We start from the raw sequence: 19,354 nt of genomic DNA, 5'->3' as shown, positions 1-19,354 counted from the left end.
CTGCTCCACATGCCACTGAGCAGCAGAAATGATTGAAGAACATAGTCCAATGATGTGGTAACAGCCATTAGAGACTGAGTTTATTAGTAGAGCTCCCTGATAAAGCAAGATGATCGCTTATAAAACTCTTATAGGGCCAGGAACATAGAGGTTAAGAGCTTAAATCTGAAAATAGTGAGAGGAAGCCCACAAAGGGGTGGGGGTTAGCGACAAAAGAAGGGTTTAGTAGCAACATTATGGACAGGCTGGAAAGGGATGGGGGTAACACAGAAAGGGTACAACCTGTTGGGGCTTTATGAGATGGTTTTGAGTGGAGGGAAGCAAGCAATGGTGGGTACAAGCCTAAGATGTTTGCTGCTAGAAGAAGGTATGGACTGGGAAGTGAGGTGGTGTGTGGGGGAGACTGCTGCTTCCAGCAGAACAGGGAAGAGCACATACCCTGCACAGCAGGTCCTGACAGATGAGCTCTCCTTACATAGAGGGGCTCAAAAGGAGAGCTGCTTGGCTCACCAAAGGAACTCCCTGCTGTGCTCCATGGGGCAACAAACCGAAGTCCTCTACCTATGCATGCTACTGCTTGACGTGCTTCTATGTTGAGTTTGATGGAGTTGGACCCGAGTTTCCATATGTACACAGGGTATCCTCCTGTTTGCAAGTAGCATGGCTCCTAAAAAGAGGTTACTAGCTTCTGATCACTCTTGCCTGAGAGGTTTATATTTGCAGGCACACTTGCTCACCTTACTTCTGAAAGCAGTATGAGACTTTGCTTTTTAATAGCTGCTGCCACCAAGCCCTCTCAATCTTTCTGCACAGTACAGAACCTTGGGATGTTTACAGTGGAAGATGACCCCTACATGATTAGACTGTGCACCATTAAAGCTGGGTGTCAGGGCAAAAAATATTTTTTTAAAAAAAGAGGGGAAATTGCAAACAGATTAGGTTCCCCACATTAGAATAGCATTAAATAGCAATTGAGAATAGTTTAAAATAGCAAACAGTTACAAAGGGCCCTGTGTAACAAAATTAAGAGTCTTGCTTAGTTTGCAGCAGACCAGGATGAAAATGGTCCCTACCCAAATAAGTGACCAATTGTACAATCAAAATTATGGCTACAAATAGTCAAACTCTGATTGAATCTGTGGGCAGATTGCTGCACCCACATGCAGCCCCATTGACTTCTGGATTGGGACCTTATCAACTCTTAGAAAAGGGGTAGGGTTCTGAGGACATTATAAAGGGAAAATATATTTTCATGGACTATTTCCATCCCAGCTGCTCCAAGCATTTAATCTGCAAACCACTGGGAGTGGAGGGGGTCTATGGATGGTAATGAGACCACTCTTATAACACCTTTCATCCAAAAGCACTTCACACAGCTTCTGATTAAGGCATAAAATGCAGCCTCCTCTTGGGTAGAGGTAGCAGACAGCACGGAGGACCCCGCCCAGAACTTTTATTCTTACCAAACCTACCATGCAAGGCAGATAGGTCCTTGAATATTTTTAAAAACTCTGATAGAAAAGAGACAATTTATGGTCTGTGCTGCCTAATGGAAAGAGAAAGGCTGAGCTGATGCTGTTAGGACTCAAACCTGTGGGTACAGAGTCTACTCTGTAGACTGACGGCGGTCTACATTACATGCAACTAGCAAAGGAGGATCACATCCTGATGCAAGTGGGTGATTAGTACATGAGAATTAAAAGCCCTTGTACTTTCTCAATGTAACTGCATCTCTCACTCTTATTTAAAAGGTTTAGATATAAAGTTTAGTAGATGGTAAAGTTAATTGGAAAATAATTAAAATGATTAAAAGGGGACCAAACCAAAATCTCTCAATGCTGGGAAGCATTCAGATTTGGATTCAGTCAATTTGTGGATGGGAGTGATGCTTAGAGCTTGCGTAAGAAGGATGATTTTTGGACTGGTCAGACCTGGGTTCAGTTCCTGGCTCACATTTTCTGTGCTGCTTTGGGAAAGTCACTTAATCTACTGTGCCCTTCTGTTTCTTATCTGTAAAATGGGGTTAACATTTCCTTCCTTCAGAGGGCATTGGGAGGATAAGAGCAATTAGGCTTTGTCTACACTAGCACTTTTGTCTGCAAAACTTTTGTTGGTCAGGGGCGTGGGGAAAAAAACAAACACACCCCTGACTGACAAAAGTTTCGCTGACAAAAGTGCGGATGTGGGCAGTGCTATGTTGGTGGGAGACGCTCTCCCGCTGGCATAGAGCAGCTTCATGGGAGACCTTACAGCGCAGCTCCTGTAAACATAGCCTTAGTGCTCAAATAGAGTGATGAGGGCCATATAAATAACTAAGTCACTGTGGAACAGAACCAAGAATTCCTGAGTCCCAGACCTCTGCTCCAGGACTCTTGGAGCCAGTTATCATTCAGGTAGTGTCTGTAGCTTTGGGAACATGCTTCTCAACATGACAGATCTCTGGTAATGAAAGGAAAAGCACCAGCCACCATTACCCATATTCTTTATTCTGCAGAGAAAAAAAAAATCAAACATTTTCCTTGATTGGTACAAAAATGAAAAGGAGAAAAAATGCAGTGAGATTTTTTTGATCTCACTGCAGACATTTCAGCAGGAAATCTGCTCTCCAGAAAGCACAGTCCTGCACTTAAGACAACCCCCAAAATCATACACATTCACCCTCTTCCTCCCTCCCTCCCACCCCTTCCCACGTCATAAAAATTCAAGAGTTTGACACAAACAAGCTTTGGTTGCTAGCAGTAAACATGGAGTTACATTCTTCCGTCTGACAGTAGACAATCTTGTGGCCACTTGACTCCCAAGTTTTTGCACCAGGGGAGAATCGTCCCTCCAAGGATATTTTATCCCCTTAACATTCAAATGAGCCTATATTTTTGGATAGGACTGATACTTAGCGCTTGTGTAAGAAGGATGATTAGTGGACAGGGCAGACCTGGGTTCAGTTCCTAGCTCAAAGAGAGCCTGGCATAGTCTGCCTGCTTCCCATAATGCATAGAGTCCATTGCCTGCAAACCACGCATGAGCAGAGGAGGTGAGGACAGCAAGTCTCTTGCAGCAATTTATCTGCAAGATCATCATCAAGGAATGGAAAAAGCCACAACAAATCTCTGCAGTCTGCAGAGGTACATAGAGCATTGTAATGTACGTGGCAAAGGATACTGCAAACCACAGAAAAAAAGGAGAAGATGCAATTGAATATTGTAAACTTCCATCTTCTCTAGCGTGGCTTCTCCTTACAAATCAATCACTGGTTTCTTGGGAGGCAATTTGCTCTATTGACAGCAGAAAACCTGAGGGCTTTATGATTCACTTTCTCACCAGAGCCCCCAGGATGGGGCTGGTTACCTAAGTCACCTCCCTGCACAGGTAGAGCATACAGAGAGGATCCCATCTCCCTGGTCCAAAAACCCATCAGATGCTTTGGCTATTTTTTTTTAAGTTTGTAAACAATAATCAAGGAGAATATTGAAAGAAAGTGGAGAGATTTACATAGATATTTACACATACTAGACACCTAGCAAATCACCAAACTGATTACTTGGAAAAGTTCTACACAATTCAAGACAGATACAAAACTAGAAGGGGCAGCATTTACCCATTGGCACACCTAAGGTGCCAAAGGATGGTCAACAGTTCCCTCTGTGGGTCGCATAGGGGTACTGGAACCCAGGGTTAGAGGCACACAACCCAATGCATTCTATTGCATTTACCCCGTTCAGACAGAGAAGTTATCCTGAGGTAGATTTGTATAGATCCTATAGCTATTTAAAAACCAAAATTTCCTTTTTTCCTCCCCCCTCAAAAGGGCCACCACCACTTCACCACACTCACTACTGCAGCAGGGCAGAAAGCCAGCCCGAGAGCTTTTCTCCACCCACCAAGCCTAGCTACAGGCAACATCGGAGACTGTGGCATCTCATCTAGGCGGTTCTCATGTGTACCAGGGTTTTGTGTGTGTGTGTGTGTGTGTGTGTGTGTGTGTGTGTGTGTGTGAAGGAGCCTTGCGAGGCTAATTGTCCATTACCACAATAAATATCTGACTTGTTAAAGGCAGGCAAGTACATTTTCTGACCAGGCTAGTCACTTTTCACGATTATTTAGCAGGGCAGCGTGTTACAAACACAATGCTTCCTAGCCCCCCTTTTTCATTCCCCTAATTCATCTCCCATAGAAGGGAAGTTTTGCCATCAACTTAAATGGGAGCTGAATCAGTCCCTTGGATAATAGCTCCCAGAGTTCTAAGAGGTGATCATTTCACTCCAACTGTTTTAAGCACTCCTGTTGTCCAAATTCACATCCCAGCAGCAGAGGGAAGCCTCGGAGGGGGGAAATCTTGAACAGTGCCTCTGATTCCCCCTAATCTCCCCCTGGTGCCTGTTTGGAAGATTAGAGATCTCTCTTTCTCGACGTTTCCTGCCCTGATCTAAATCTATTCTATTACTATCTAAAACTTATAGTGGAAACTGCACACACATTCTGAAACATACCACTGCGTCAGCCTTATCCTATACTGGGGAGGGGTGGTACGGCCAGGCCCTGTGGCTACAGAGCACACAGGAGTGTCACAGCTCCTGGCTCAAGGACAGGACTCCATAGTCCCACCCAGCAATTATTGGCTAGCATTTGAGGAAAGCGGAGAGGGGAGAAGTGGGGGGGGGGCAGGGAAGAGAAAGGGGGAGCAATTGTATCTGAATCTGCTACAAACATGGATGATAGGGCTGGCTTTGGGGAACTCTTGCAGCACACATTATGGGCCCAGCTCCAGTCACATCCCCCAAGGAAGTGCTGGAGTCAAAGCACATTAGCACTAGATAGAGATAGTTGGACCAGAAAGGCCTCCTCTTGTGGAGAGTTAGCATTGTAACATTTATTCTGGTTACACTGCAGGTTTCCTAGAAATGCAAACACGCCAGGTGGGGGTAAGGAGACGAGAACCTCACAGCCAACATTTCACAGCCATGCAGAGAAAAAGGAGTTTTTAAAAGAAGGTATTTATGTTATAGCCCGTTTAGGACCTTAATATACGCACTGAAAGGCTCTTGCTCTCTCAAAGAGAGGAATAACCAGGTGCAAGGGCAGCAGGCTTCCTTATGCCTCCAATCCAAGTTAATGCCGCCCCCCCCTAGTGCTGGAGTGACATCCAATCAGTCATTGCCCCCCATTTCTGATCTGAAGCCGGGCACTGAGCTAGGTAACTGGGGATCTATACCACCCCAGTGTCTACAGCAGGAGGAAGTCACCAGCAAAGAGACTGGGGAGGCAGAACAATGAGTGATGGTAGTCATTAAAAATTGGACTGGGGCAAAAACTAGGGAGACAGGAACGTTTCCAGCCAGTGAGTGGAATTGAGAATGGACAGGAATGGGGAGGGGAGATGGGAACATGGCCAGGCTGGGAGGGAATTTGGAGTCCAAAATACAGATACAGGCGGCCGTACCCTCCTCTGCAACGTTGACTGACTTCTCTTTAACCACCCGCAGACACAAAGTCCCAAATGCCATGTAAATACAGTGAGAGGGAGAAGAGAATCTATTAAAATACAGTTTTAAAAATAATCAGTCCACCTGACGAACATCCAGCGAGGTAGACCTAGTTTAAAATACAAACTTTGTTCTGTCTTTGTGCTGTTAAAAAGCAAAGAAAACAAAATTCCACTCCGTCCAGCACTGGAGCTGCAGAGGCTGTTCATCCCTGAGATTGCTCAAATACCTGAGAATAAGTTGCAGTAGTTATGTCCTCTCTCTCTCTCTCTTTAAGATTAAAATATACAAAAATACAAAAAAACAGAATATTTATATTTTAAAAAAAACAAACGACAAACAAACCCAAAGATACGTCATACGCGCACGTCCTAGTGCAGGTTTCACATCACATCGGCTTCAGCACGGATGGGGTGGAGGGAGGGGCCTTGCATTGCAAGGGCAGCTGTCCGCAGGAACAAATAAATAAAGGCAGAATAGAGGGGTTGGGGAAGACAAAGTGGGGAGAGAAGGCAGCAGCTTTTAACTGACAGAAAGCACCCTGTTCCTACAGGAAAGGAAAGGACCAAGCCTGCAGCCCTTATGCTCAAAAAAAGGGCATTACAGATTCATATGGACTAGAGGATTGGGCCCTAATAAACAGACGAACAGAAGCAAATTGTATACAATATAGGTATGATCCAAGGTCCACTGAAGTCCATGGGAAGACTCCCACTGATTTCATTGTGCTCTAGATCAGCCCCTATAGACACATGGCTACATGAAATATATTCCACTGTAGGTGCTCTCAACTGTGACAGCTTTAAAAGCAGTGGGGGGTGGAAATATGGTTTCTTCCTCTGTCAGACCCTGGATTGCAGCCCCTGGGCAACAAGGACCCACCATGATCTATACCAAGACACATGCTTCCATGCCTCCTGCCACCGAGGCTATGCCACTGCTCGTGCGCCAGCATGCATGCTGACAGCGAGTGGCAGACCAGGACAGCGGATTCTGGCAGGGCTGGAAGAACTCCTCCCCCAAATTTTGTGTCTACCCCATTTGTTACAGTTTTGATGTCACCATAGTTTCCTTCCAACTAGGCCATGTGTTGCTTTGATCTGTCTCTTGCTAATATAGCTAGACATTTTCAAAAGTCAGCATTACATTACAATGGCCTTCAATTAAAGAAACCCTGAGTCTAGTTAAATGCTAGGAGCCAGAGTCCACTGAAATCATTTTAGCAGGCCCAGGATTTGGCCTCTAGAAAAAGGACTTTTCATGCTAATTTTGGAGCATAGAAAGCCCAGCTTCTACCATGAACTCCCTTCCCCTCCTCCACAAACTGGGAGAGGAGAGAGATATGAAGTCTGGATGGCTCTGAAACTAAGGGCCTTCAGAGAGGAGCAGGTCCCAGCAATGCTACAAAACCCTCAGTCCAGCATGGAAAGCCTTAAATAAATAAAGAGGCTCTTCCTAACTATTTCAGGGGCAGCTAACACTTAATTCAAGAGAGGCATGCTGTTCCACCATTCCCCTGCAGGGGGTGTGCTGCTCCACTATTCCCCTGCAGGTCGCAAAAACAGGGGACAGTTGATATTCCTGGGCAAGGAGAAATCCTGGGCGAGATCCATTTGGCTCGCCTGTGTCTAGCGAGAACAAATTTGCTCACTAGTTTCTAGCTTGCCGTTGACAACCGGTCTCTGTTCTCCTGCTAGGATGGAGACACCTGTCTCCAAAATGATCCAGGGGTTCACAAACACTATTGGGAAGGTTGGTTTAAAAACACAAAAATCACCAAACACAGGGAAAGAAACTAGAGCGGCATGTGGCTTTCGATTGGAGGAAGTGGTTAGGTACAGGGTTATGGGGCTGCTCCCTCTCCCGCTTTTGGAGCTGGGCATCTGGACAGAGGGGTAACCGGCTTCTTCCTACTCAAAGTGTGTGTGGTGGATGAGATCTGTGCTGGGATTTTGTAACCCACATACAACCATCTCAGTCCCTCTGTCCAGATACCAGTGCCATCGCCTGGCAGGTTACATCCTACAGTTTGAGCTGCCACCCTCCCACCCATCCCTGCTTTACACCAACCCCCCTACATCATGACAGCAGAGACTGCTCGCTGCTCCCCCTTTGCTGACCGATTCCTTGCTGAAGCCTTTTGATCCTGATGGAAATCTCCCCCCTCCCACCCCCCAATCTCCCACCATCATTCTCTGGTTTCAGGAAGAAGGGACGAGCTGTGCATTTCTTCTTCCTCCCGGAAGTAGGCGGGCTTTCCCTGAGAGCTGGGCGATTGCTGTGCTTTGATGGGACAGTTGGCAACCATGTGGGTGATGCTCTGGCAGAAATGGCATTTCTTTGGTTGTGGCGGCAGCTTGCATTCTTTGGCATGATGGTCCAGCCCACCACAGTTGTAGCATCTAGGAAGAGGAAGGGGAGAGATGGAGATCCAGGGAGAGAAATCAGTGCGTTAGGGTATGGTCATTCCAACTGCCAGGGCTGCTTAAAGTTGCCTCACCTTATTACCCCCTGCGCATGAGCTGCAGAACACGGGACCCACGGGTGGGGAGAACCAGCTGTTTCCCAGCCCTGACTGGCATCCCCATTACTGCGCTAGTGACTCTATGGAGACATTGTGGTCAGCAGACTGCGACAAAACTCACATCCTCCTGCTCCAAAAGTGGAGGAAAATCTCTACAGAGCCTGTAAGAGACAGCTGACTAGTTCGCATTCCATCCAGGAGAGTTACTCCTGGGGGGGGGGGGGGGATTCCGAGTGACTACCCGCCTGCAGAAAAATGGCTAAGTTGGGGGGGGGTTGCCCCCCCCACAGCAGAGGTGGGGCATGAGGGCACATGGGCTTATGTGCTGCTGGCCCCCCCCATTTCTGCAAGCACTCGCTCCGCTGACTCTGAAGCTGAACACTGCCTCCCGTTGAGCTCCCCTGCTGTGTGCTGGGAGCCTTCCTGTTTTCTGTGTACGGGTGGGTGGGGGAAATGAGGGAAGGGGCGGTAAAGAGATGGGGAGGGGAGGGAAGAGGCAGTGGGGAAGGAAGTGGGGAATGTAGGAGTGAGGGGACAGGGATGAAGAAGAAAAAAAGAGGATGCTGGCTTGCAGCATCCTCGTGGCAGCAGCTGAAGCTCCCCTGTTAAACAGGGCCATCGAACCCTCACCCTGACAACCCTACCCTCCTCCAATGAGCCCCCCACCCCATACCACTGATCCCCAAGCAGCTGTACCCCCACCCCATCAACCCCACTCCTCCAGAACCCCGAGCCCCCCACACCCAGAACCCCCTGCCGAGCCCTGTCTCCCCACACCCAGAACCCCCCCCCCCCCCCCCGCTGAGCTCCAACCATCTTCACCTGGATCCCTGCAGAATTCCATTGCCCCCTGCCCCTCCCATGAGCCCCTGTGATTTAAATCTCCCACTGAGCCGCCCGCACCTTGATTGCCCCCACACAGAACCCTCTCACCCGGCACCTGGATTCCCCCACACTAAGCCCCTCCACACTTGGATCCTGCTGGGCTGAGGCTGGCCACCCACACCTGCTGCACCTGGCGCAGAGGGGCAGGGCCCCGGGGTGTTTGTCAGGGTCATGTGCAGCCTCACGGCCGAGTCCCTGTACTGGGGGAGATGTGGGCTTCAGGGTGATCTCCCTCCTGAATGCAGCCAATGGCCTGTGCTCCCCACTGCCATGCTGGAGCCACATTTATTTACTGACAAAGTTTGCAGAATTTTAAAATATGCGCTTAATTTTGAGGCGCAGAATATTGAATTTTTTGGTGCAGAATTTCCTCAGGAGTAGAGCGCGTACTGGACCCATGGACAGTACATCATGTCTAGCCTCCCTTTTAGTTAGGCTTGGAAGGATTAGATGATCAGTAAACATCAATTTTTCTGTACACACACAAACTGATGAAAAAAATATTTCCACTGGTAATCAAAATGTACAGATAGGTAAGATAAGAAAAATTCTGCTTGAGAACCTACAAGGTTGATTTAAAGATATTTATGTTGTATATTTTGACATGTGATGTTGACAGTTTGTGTTTTAACGGTTATAAGGCTTTATTAACTTTTTGAATCTTGAGGTTTACGGTCATTAAATCATTGTCTGACCCCTCCTCCCCACTCCTTAATTTTGCACAACTCCGGAAATTTAAAATAAATAAAAATGCTTAAAGATAAACATGGATATTGTCCACTGAAATCATAAAAAGATACAAATCAAATTCTGCCAAGCCTACTTGCAGTGTATTTTTCTGGCTTTTGTCCACATTTCCATTTTAAGTCATGCATCTCTATGATCAAATTACCAAAGCCAAGAGGAAAACAAAAACAAAACAAAAAAAGGCCTTTCTGGATTTATTTTGCATGCTCCAAATGGATTTAAATCCCCTTGCAGAAGCCACTTATCAGAAATGGATGGCTGCAAACAGGCTATGCTTTTCACAGCCTGTGAAATATACTTCAAAATACCACCTGGGGGCAACACTTGCATGCAGCCATGCTGATGCTAGCCTAGGATGTAAGGAAAGTCCCTGGAAATTAAATATCTGAGGAACCGCCTTGCGAACTCAGGGTGGGACGGGTAGGCTACATGGTGCTAACAAGAGCCTCGCCTCTGGGCTGCAAAGCTGCTGTGGGAGACTTTGCTTGGCTGTCTGGCCATTTCCTGAGTAGTCACTGATCTCACAACGCTGGGCTTTTATTAGAGAAAATTACCCCTTCCCTCCCCCAGTTTGCTGTGTGGCTACACCTCCATCCTGAACACACACACACAAACAGAAAGGGAGCATTGGTCCATGCCATTCAGCCCTGGGTGTTTTTGACCTCTGGCCTTTCACTTCTGGTTTTCTGCCCTTTCCCCAGAAATCTGCATCTGACACTCATTAAAAGCTGAGGGAAGCATCTTTCAAGGGAAGGGCCACTGCCCCTCCTACCCCCAGGAGCCCTGTGGCAAGAACTCTCCTGTTCCCAATGGCTCTGTGATATTCAGCCTCATGCCTTCCCAGCTGTGTCCCAAAGGCCCAGCAGCCAGATGGGGTCTCCCCAGCCCAGCTCCTTTATCAGCCCCTTAATAACAGTAATGTCCAGCTCCACTAAGAGTTCTGTGTCTGTCCTGCAGAGCTCCCCTGCCGGGTCACAGCAGACACCCATATGAGGTGTCTGTCCATTAGGGCCTTGCGTAGAAGCTACACTGGTGGTCTCCTCTGAGTGCCACCAGTATAGAACTGGGGTTACCTTGGTGACCCCCTCAGAAGCAGAGTGGCAACAACCTGCCCTTCTCCGACAGGGAAATTTCCTTGCAGAAGTGGATGCCTTTGGGTCTTGGATAAATGCCAGAATCTTGGCCCAGGCCCCAAAGGTTGCAGAAGATTCTGGGAGCATGTTTGGAAATGAAGAGGTGCCAAGTGATTGGACACAGAACAAATGGTTCAGAGGAAGGAACGATACAAACAAAGGGGTGGGTGGGCTGCAGATGGGTGGGGAGGGATGTTACCACATCAGAACATAGTCCCCAAACCAGTCTTGACTATGTGTCTCCTCCCACCCTGCCCTCTGCCATGAGGCTCTCTCCCATATGGCTCAGGTCAGGTGCTAGGCTGATCACAAAGCTCTTGGAGATCAGGTGCTGCTGTCTGATTACTGTGCATCCCTTGGCCTGTTGCCCTTACCTGTCTCCTTTTGATCTGCGTTTCTGGAGGTTCTTCCCCTTTGGTCTCCTCTCACTCCCAACGCAGAACACGCCTCCGGGGCCAGTCACTCGGATGGACTCCAAACCTTTGGATGACTTCTTGAAGGTGAACTCAACTGCCTCGCCTTCTTTCAGGCTGCGGAATCCCTCCATGTGGAGCTTGCTCTAGGAGGCCAGAGAAGGGAAAAAAGGGTTAGGCATGGCAAGAAGACCCAGTTTCCTGTGGCACGCGAGAAAAGAATCACATTCACCAGGTTGCAGGCTCACTGGAACAAGGGCGCTCTCCTCTTTCCCCCGCGGAGCTTGACAAAGGATGGACAGACACAGGGATGCCAGAGTGCTTACTTCCCCAGAGACACTTCTGGAAGATACGTTGACCTGAAATGCTTGCTTCATAGACCAATGGCTCTCAACCTTTCCAGACTACTGTACCCTTTCAGGATCTGATTTGTCTTGCGTACCCAAAGTGTAATTGCACGTAAAAACTACTAGCTTACAAAATCAGACAAAAAATACAAAAAAGTGTCACAGCACATTATTACTGAAAAAAATCACTGACTTTCTCATATTTACCATATAATCATAAAATAAATCAATTAGAATATAAATATTGAACTTACATTTCAGTGTATAGTATATAGAGCACTATAAATAATTCATTGTCTGTATGAAATTTTAGTTTGTACTGACTTTGCTCGTGTTTTTTATGTAGTCTGTTGTAAAACTAGGCAAATATCTAGATGAGTTGATGTACTCCTGGTTAAGAACGAGGGCCGTTAAGCGATTAAAAATATCTTCATTGTGAAAGTTGAACTTACAAATGTAGAATTATAGAAGAAAGACTCGGGGCTTTGGCCAGCCCGGCTGGGGCTCCTCCAGATTGGGGGGGCGGGGAAACGCTCTGGGCTGCGGCTGGTCCGGGGCTCCTCTAGCTGAGGGGAAGGGGGTGGGCAGAAGGGGCAGAGCTGGGGGCTAGTCTCCCCAGAGTGAGGCTCCACACATGTCCCTTGATGCTTCAACCACCGTTCCAGAGGACATGCGTCCATGCTGATGATGGGTTCTGCTTGATAAACCATCCAAAGCAGAGCAGACCAACGCATGTTCATTTTCATCATCTGAGTCAGATGCCACCAGCAGAAGGTTGATTTTATTTTTTGGTGGTTTGGGTTCTGTAGTTTCTGCATGAGGGTGTGCTCTTTTAAGACTTCTGAAAGCATGCTCCACACCTCGTCCCTCTCAGATTTTGGAAGGCACTTCAGATTCTTAAACCTTGGGTCGAGTGCTGTAGCTATCTTTAGAAATTTCACATTGGTATCATCTTTGCGTTTTGTCAGATTTGCAGTGAAAGTGTTCTTAAAATGAACAACACATGCTGGGTCATCTTCCGAGACTGCTAGAACATGAAATATATGGCAGAATATGGGTAAAACAGAGCAGGAGACGTACAATTCTCCTCCCAAGAAGGTCAGTGACAAATTTAATTAACACATTTTTTTTAAACCAGTGTTATAAGCATGTCCTCTGGAACAATGGCCGAAGCATGAAGAGGCATACGAATCTTTAGCACATCTGGCATGTAAGCTACAACAGTGCCATGCGAATGCCTGTTCTCACTTTCAGGTGACATTGTAAATAAGAAGAGGGCAGCATTATCTCCTGTAAATGTAAACAAACTTGTTTGTCTTAGCAATTGGCTGAACAAGAAGTAGGACAGAGTGGACTTGTAGGCTCTGAAGTTTTACATTGTTTTGGTTTTCAGTGCAGTTATGTAACAAAAACCCCAACATTTGTAAGTAGCACTTTATCATGAAAGAAATTGCACTACAGTACTTGTATAAGGTGAATTGAAAAATACTGTTTGTCATTTTTACAGTGCAAATATTTCTAATAAAAATAATATAAAGTGATCACTGTACACTTTGTATTCTGTGTTGCAACTGAAATAGATATTTGAAAATGTAGGAAAACACCCAAAATATTTAATAAATTAAAATTGTTATTCTATTGTTTAACAGTGCAATTAAATCTGCGATTAATTGAGATTAATTTTTTGAGTTAATCGCCCGAGTTAACTGTGATTAATCGACAGCCCTATTAAGAATCACGGTCATAGACAACTAAGAACACACAGTGTGTTGGATGGCTCCCCCTGCTGGCAGTCTCAACAGAGCAGAGGGGAGTCAATAGGTCACATAGACTGAATAGCTCTTTCACCCCCGGAGGAGGTCCCTTTAGGATCAGAACTGAGACACAGTCGTTGCAATGGGAGACCGGCACTGCCCAGACTATACCTGTTTTTGGGGTTTAGTTTCCACAGCTCTCTGTTTAATAACCTGGAGCCTTTTATGAATGCAGATACACACGGAGCCACAGAGGATTTATTGGTTCGGTAGCTACAGATCCAACAAAGCCAAGACAAGAGCAGAATTCAGGTAGATTTGCTACCAGTACTAGTCAATCATGCCATGAAAGTGATTATAGACCCCTTTCCCCAGACCCTTGCTTATTTTCACCTGCTGCTCTCCATTTGGGGAATTAAGGTTGCAATCCTGCAAGTTTCCCAGATGTCAGCTGGAATCATGGGCTCCCAGCAGCCTGCATTGTAAAACAGGAGTCCTACACTGAACTGCCTGATTGCAGGTTTCGAAGGGGTGTATTTGCTAATGTTTCCATGAGCAGTTTCTCAGTGGAACGGAGCAATAAAAGAAAACTTTCCCTGGGGCAGTGTGTGGCCGCAGTTTTCCAGTATGACATGACAGGGATGATGCAAAAGGAATTTCATTTATGAATTCAGCTTGTCCCAGTTCTGTGATCCTTTTCCTCCAAGGGGTTTTATGGAAAGATGCTCCACTGGAATGAGATTGCTGGCCAGGAGCACAGCTGAACCCAAATTATACATGTCCTTTTCACCACAGTTCTGCAGTCAGTTAACAAGTAGCGCACAATAAATGCACAACTGTTTGGGGGAGGATGGTCTCTGCTGGTTGATAATCTCTGTGGATTCAGTGGGAAGAAGGCAGGCTATCAGTCAGACAAGACTGGGTTCACTGTCAGCTCAGTGAAACCAAATTCAAGAATCTGATAAGAGACTTAATTTCAGCTGTTTGCGTAATGGTGAAGAAAACCATCAATGGTATGAAAATAATCCATCTCACTAGGTTTCATCCTTTCTAGGAAAGCAAGATCATGAGGAGTTCTAGTGGTAGTAATTTAGGCATTTGTACTGCTTTCACTACTATAATATCTGAGCACCTTGAACAAGACTGACACCCTCAGCTACACACCACCACTCCCAGCTGGTCCATGCCAGAGGGGCCACCAGATGATGCAAGGCTATTGATACCAGTCTGTATGGGCCAAGGAGATATTTACCAGTTCGTATGGAAATGACTGCTTTTGGCCAGGGGGAGGGGTGAGTAAAGAGTTAATTTGCAATCTGTTGGGGGAAGTGGGGGGGTTAAAATAACTTTCCCAGCATTTTAGCAACTCCACCTATCCTGCAACAGCCTTGTGGCTGGTGATCCCCAGGCCCTGTTCAGACAGTTCCTCTCTCCCGCCAGCAGCCTTGCTCTCAGCTCCCTGCCCATCTGGTCCTCATGCTGCTCTTTGGAACAGGATTTTTTTATGAATGGAGCATTCCCACCATTCATGTGTTCCTCAGTAACCCAGGTCATGTGATCTCCCACAGCCCATTCTTTGCAGGTTGTAGGAAAATGCCCACATTTAGACTTAAACACACCCTAAGGGGAGAGAATTCACATCTTTTCCTCTCCCTATCCCCACAGAGAAACACCTCACCCTCCCAGCCACCCCCCCCCCCCCCACTCTCTCCACACATGATGGCAAGGAATTGAATATGGAAAAAATACTAAAATCAGGAAGAAGACAGATTTTTTTGATAGATCTTTACTACTCTTCAGGCCAGGACGAGGGTGTTTGTGGCGTGCAATGGGAAAGGGAAGGTTTAGGTTGGGGTGGGGTTTGGACAAAGCTGGAGGAAGGACCCTCCAAGTTCAAAGGAAAATTTACTCTTTTCTACTGGGCTTCTCATGTCCCCAACCCTGCCACTCCTTCCCCAATGCTTTTTCCCAGCTTGCCCGCTCTCCAGATCCCCCTGCCACTGCACCATTCCAGGGCTGACTCTGGGAAACCCTCATGGCAATAAACGAGGCCCTATCCATGAACAGAGCCACCCTCAAGGCCACAGTAGCAGGCTTTAGGAGGGGAGGGGCCCACTTGTGGCCTCAGGCTGGCTCACCAGGACAGGAATTCACAGCAGCCCGTGTGTTTGGGGCGAGGGGTTTGACAAGTGGGCAAGGTCCCCTTTAAATGGAACAAAGGTTTCTCACCAGATCCAATTCATGGAGTCACCATCTTAAAGGGAAGATCCAAGAAGCAGGGGCAAGAGCTGCAAGCCACTTGGGTCACTTGTTACTCCAGGAAGGGGCACACACCGTTTGCTGATCCTGGCCAGCATCTGTACACTTGATGTTTAGCTGGAAAAGGAAATTAACATCCCTCCCTGGTGGCACCGAGCAAACTCCTAGCCAGCTTTCCCTGCAGCGTAAAGAGGCTTCCAAGCTGCACTCGTACAGACTCAGAGTCCACAGTAAAGTAACAAATTCCCTCCCATGAACTTGGAACACTTTTTATATTGGGGGTGCTGTGACCCCGCCATTCCCTAGAGCTGGGGCCAGGAGCAGGGCCATGGCTCTGGGGGGAGGGAGAAATACGGACAGGGGTAAGGGAGCTGAGGCTGGAGCCATAGCTGGGGTGGGTGCGGAGCCCTAGGCATGGGGCCAGTGTCTGGGAGCACACCCCGCAGCCAAGATCCCGTGTGTGGGGCTGGCAGCTGGAGCCCCTCATAAAACCTGGGGGCGCTGCAGCACCCCCCACATCCCTAGTTTTTCCACCTATGAGCCCAGCTCCTTCTGAGTGTACTGCTCACTGAGCCTGGCTCAGAAGACATGTGACCCTCACCTCATGGTGTCAGGATCTGGAGCGGGCGCCCGCTCTCACATTCCCTCCCTATGCTGCCAGCTCCAGGCTGCCGAGGAAGAGGAGTGCAGGCTGCCATGGGCAGGATTGTGCGTTGCCTTCATGGCAGGGCTCGAAGCAGCTCATTTAAGCCTGACAGGGTTTCATTTTCCCCCTGCCAGGCAAACTCCGCCCACCCCCTTTCTTAAAATGCCTCCTCACAAGGCACTGCCCTTCTCTTCGGATGAATAGGGAGCAGCTCCTCAGAGCAAAGACCCAAACAAGATGATGAATCAGTAAGACTTCCCTTCAGAGCATTCTTAGCGCAAAAAAGGTGCCCGGCGGGTATCCCACCAGTCCCAGCGATCATTCATGTCCCCTGCCTGTGCAATGGGCATCTCACAGAGAATCACCTCCACAAGGTTAAAGATTATTCTAGATTCCACTTCCTTCTTTGAGAGAGTTGGGACATTCCCCGTCCCAGACTCTAATTAGGGCAATTGCCTCCTGCCTCCCTAAATTCCCCTTGAAGCGTCATTGAGGAAATGATGCCCTTTACTTCCTGCCCCAAAACGTGTGGTGCTGGTTTCACTCCAGAAGTGGATGCGTTTCAGTAAGAGGTGAAGGGAACCTTTGCCTATCAGGACCCTTTGAGATGAAAGCTGATGCAAATGCAAGATCTTTATCATTAGAGGTTTATATGAACAGGAGCAGCAGCTGTTTGCACACTGGACAAGAGGAAAATCCTCAGGACTCTGAATCGTCATGATTCCAGACAGAAACTGATCGACAGCTGGGGTCAGGAAGGAACTTCACTACACAGCGAGTTGCATTGTTTATTGGTGTGAGTTGCCCTGTTCTTTGCATCCCTTCCACCCCCAGGCATCAAAGTCTATCATAATTATCAATTTTGGCCTCATAGTACCCTTTAGAGCTGGGTTTTATCCCCTTTTTACAGGTGGGGAAATTGAGGCAGAGAGGCAAAATAACTTGTACAAGGCTACACAGCAAGAAGTGGCTGAGCTCCCCACAGCTTGCTGCATTGCAGATCCTTCAGCAAGACCTTTAGAAAACCAGCTGCTCTTTCTCCATCGCTCTTCTTGTATTGAGGGCTTGCCTCTGTGTCCTTGGGCACAATGTCTCTCCTCTGCCATGTTGTGCTGGGCACTGCCCTCCAAGTCCCAGAGGTGGCTGCATTTCAGCAACACGGGTGCAGAAAGAGGAGGAAGAGCCACCCAAAACATGACACATTTCTGTTTATTTTCCAGGAGTGCTACAGATAAACCACAAACCCGCAACAAAAGGCGAAGGAAACCCTCTCTCCCTGGGGAGGGGAAAGAAACAACAGGGCACGGACTCCCCCTCCTCCCCGTTTGGGCCTTTTGAAGTGAGCTGCTGAGAGGCTGGTGGTCCTCAGAGCATCCTCCCCTCCCCCCTTCCCAAAACACACACATTGTTCAAATTCCTCTGTTATCAGATAGGTAATCAAAGTGAAGCCCATTGAATTAGCTGCATACCTCCTGCATCTGAAAGGAAGGGGCCCAAAGCCCCCTCCTCCTCCTCTCAGCCTGCCCCACACCACACACAAAGCAGGAACATTCCCAGGCCTCGGCCATTCCCCCCCACCCCAAAAAAAAGGGGAGGGGGAGGAGTAGGAGCCTAGAGAGATACTGGAAGGGGGGAGGGGACGGGCTCTGCTTTTAGTCACCAAAGCTGGACCCAGAGAACAAAGAGCTGTCCCTGTCCACTGCTCCCGCTGGTCAAATTCCAGGAGTTCCAGGGTCTCCATGGGGGGAGGGAAGCTGAAGTGGACACTGAGAATCCGCAGGCTAAAGGCAGAGCTCTGTGTGCGTGAGAGAGAGCATGAGTGTGTACGCAAGCAAGCGCCAGCTTGGGACCATGATCCCTTCCTCTTCCGCTCAAATAGCCCCACATTCACTGCTCTCTCCTCCCCACCAGCCCCCTAGCTCCGTCTGCCCCCCTCGCCCCACTGCATACTCAGCCCTGCCCAGCAAGGAACAGTTTCACATCCATCGATGATGCACTTGTTGGAACACCGGGCCTGTGCTATGAACTGGGATTGTTCAGACAACTCTCTGCTCTCCCACTTTTCCCAGCAGAGCCCCAGCTGACAGACCCTACCCTTCCTTCCCGTACCCCAGAGCAGCCTCCCTTCCTGGGTCCTTTGGCAAATCGGTCACTAGGCAAATAAGTAACCCAAACAACATGCTCATGCTCAAATAAATTGGTTAGTCTCTAAGGTGCCACAAGTACTCCTTTTCTTTTTTCCAAACAACATTGCTGCAGTACATCCTGCCAACAGCCTACCGGGTAGTTTCTCACCATGGTGCCTGGGGCTAAGATTTCCTCTCCCACCCGTGATGTGCTCTGTTCTTTTTATTGGCCTGGTGTCTTCAGAAGGTCATATTGGAAAAAGATAAGTAATGGGGCTCTCCCAAACTCCACCCACTCGTGAGGTCAAAATGAGAGGTCACGCTCAGATTGCGCAGTCTCCCTGCGGGCAATAGGGTAATACCCCAATTTCACAGCACGCTTCACTCCAGAGTCAAATAGGGAACGCTGACATTTAAAGAATCGTTGTTACGCTTCAGAGTCAACATGCAATGCAGTTCATAGGGGCAGCGGCTCAGAGCTCTTGTTCCAGGCTCTCTGAAGACTTAGGTAGAAGTCACTGCATCACTTTCCCCAAGCACCATAAGGGTTAGAAAATTGGGGGTGGGGTGCTGTTGTCTGTAAAGACCACCAGGATCCAAGGGTTCAAGACGCAGCTACTGGGACACGGGATCTGCACACTGACCTGGTGCAACTGGCCCAATCCAAGTCCTTGGTGCCTTTAGCAATATTGACCACTCTTCTCCTGGCTCTCCCTTCCTGGCTGACAGCATTTTTAGAGCTGCCTTTGCCCCCCAACTCCCTGTATCTGTTGGGGTCCTTTAAGCTTCTGTCCTCAGACTCCTCCCTCATCCTCTCCCACAATTTCAGCCACCACCTCAGTGCAGATAATACCCAGATCTACCTGGCCTCCTTCCCTGTCCAACTCCTTGCTAAACATAGCTCTACCTAGGCATCTGCTGCAGTCACCCACTTGGGAGAGGAGAACATTTGGCCTTTCCTTACTATCCCACCCATCACATAGCCAATTACCTGCTTCCTCCCCTCACTTTCCCCTTAGCATCAAGTTCAGCCACTTTAT

At 48.0% G+C, this 19,354-nt stretch overlaps 1 protein-coding gene across 1 annotated transcript in view; it reads right to left on the bottom strand.

Moving 5' to 3' along the window:
• Positions 1-7,668: 7,668 nt before the first annotated feature.
• The window catches only part of LIN28A (lin-28 homolog A), a 31,223-nt gene continuing 19,537 nt past the window's right edge, over positions 7,669-19,354 (bottom strand). The window contains exons 3-4 of the mRNA XM_073317851.1: positions 11,144-11,328; positions 7,669-7,882 (exon numbers count right to left, since the gene is read on the bottom strand). Coding sequence (XP_073173952.1) covers positions 7,669-7,882; positions 11,144-11,328 — 399 coding nt within the window. The remainder of the gene's footprint in view (positions 7,883-11,143; positions 11,329-19,354) is intronic.

The sequence above is a fragment of the Lepidochelys kempii genome, chromosome 19 (assembly GCF_965140265.1).
Source record: "Lepidochelys kempii isolate rLepKem1 chromosome 19, rLepKem1.hap2, whole genome shotgun sequence".
Taxonomy (NCBI): domain Eukaryota; kingdom Metazoa; phylum Chordata; order Testudines; family Cheloniidae; genus Lepidochelys; species Lepidochelys kempii.
This window is presented reverse-complemented; position numbering and strand designations above follow the sequence as displayed.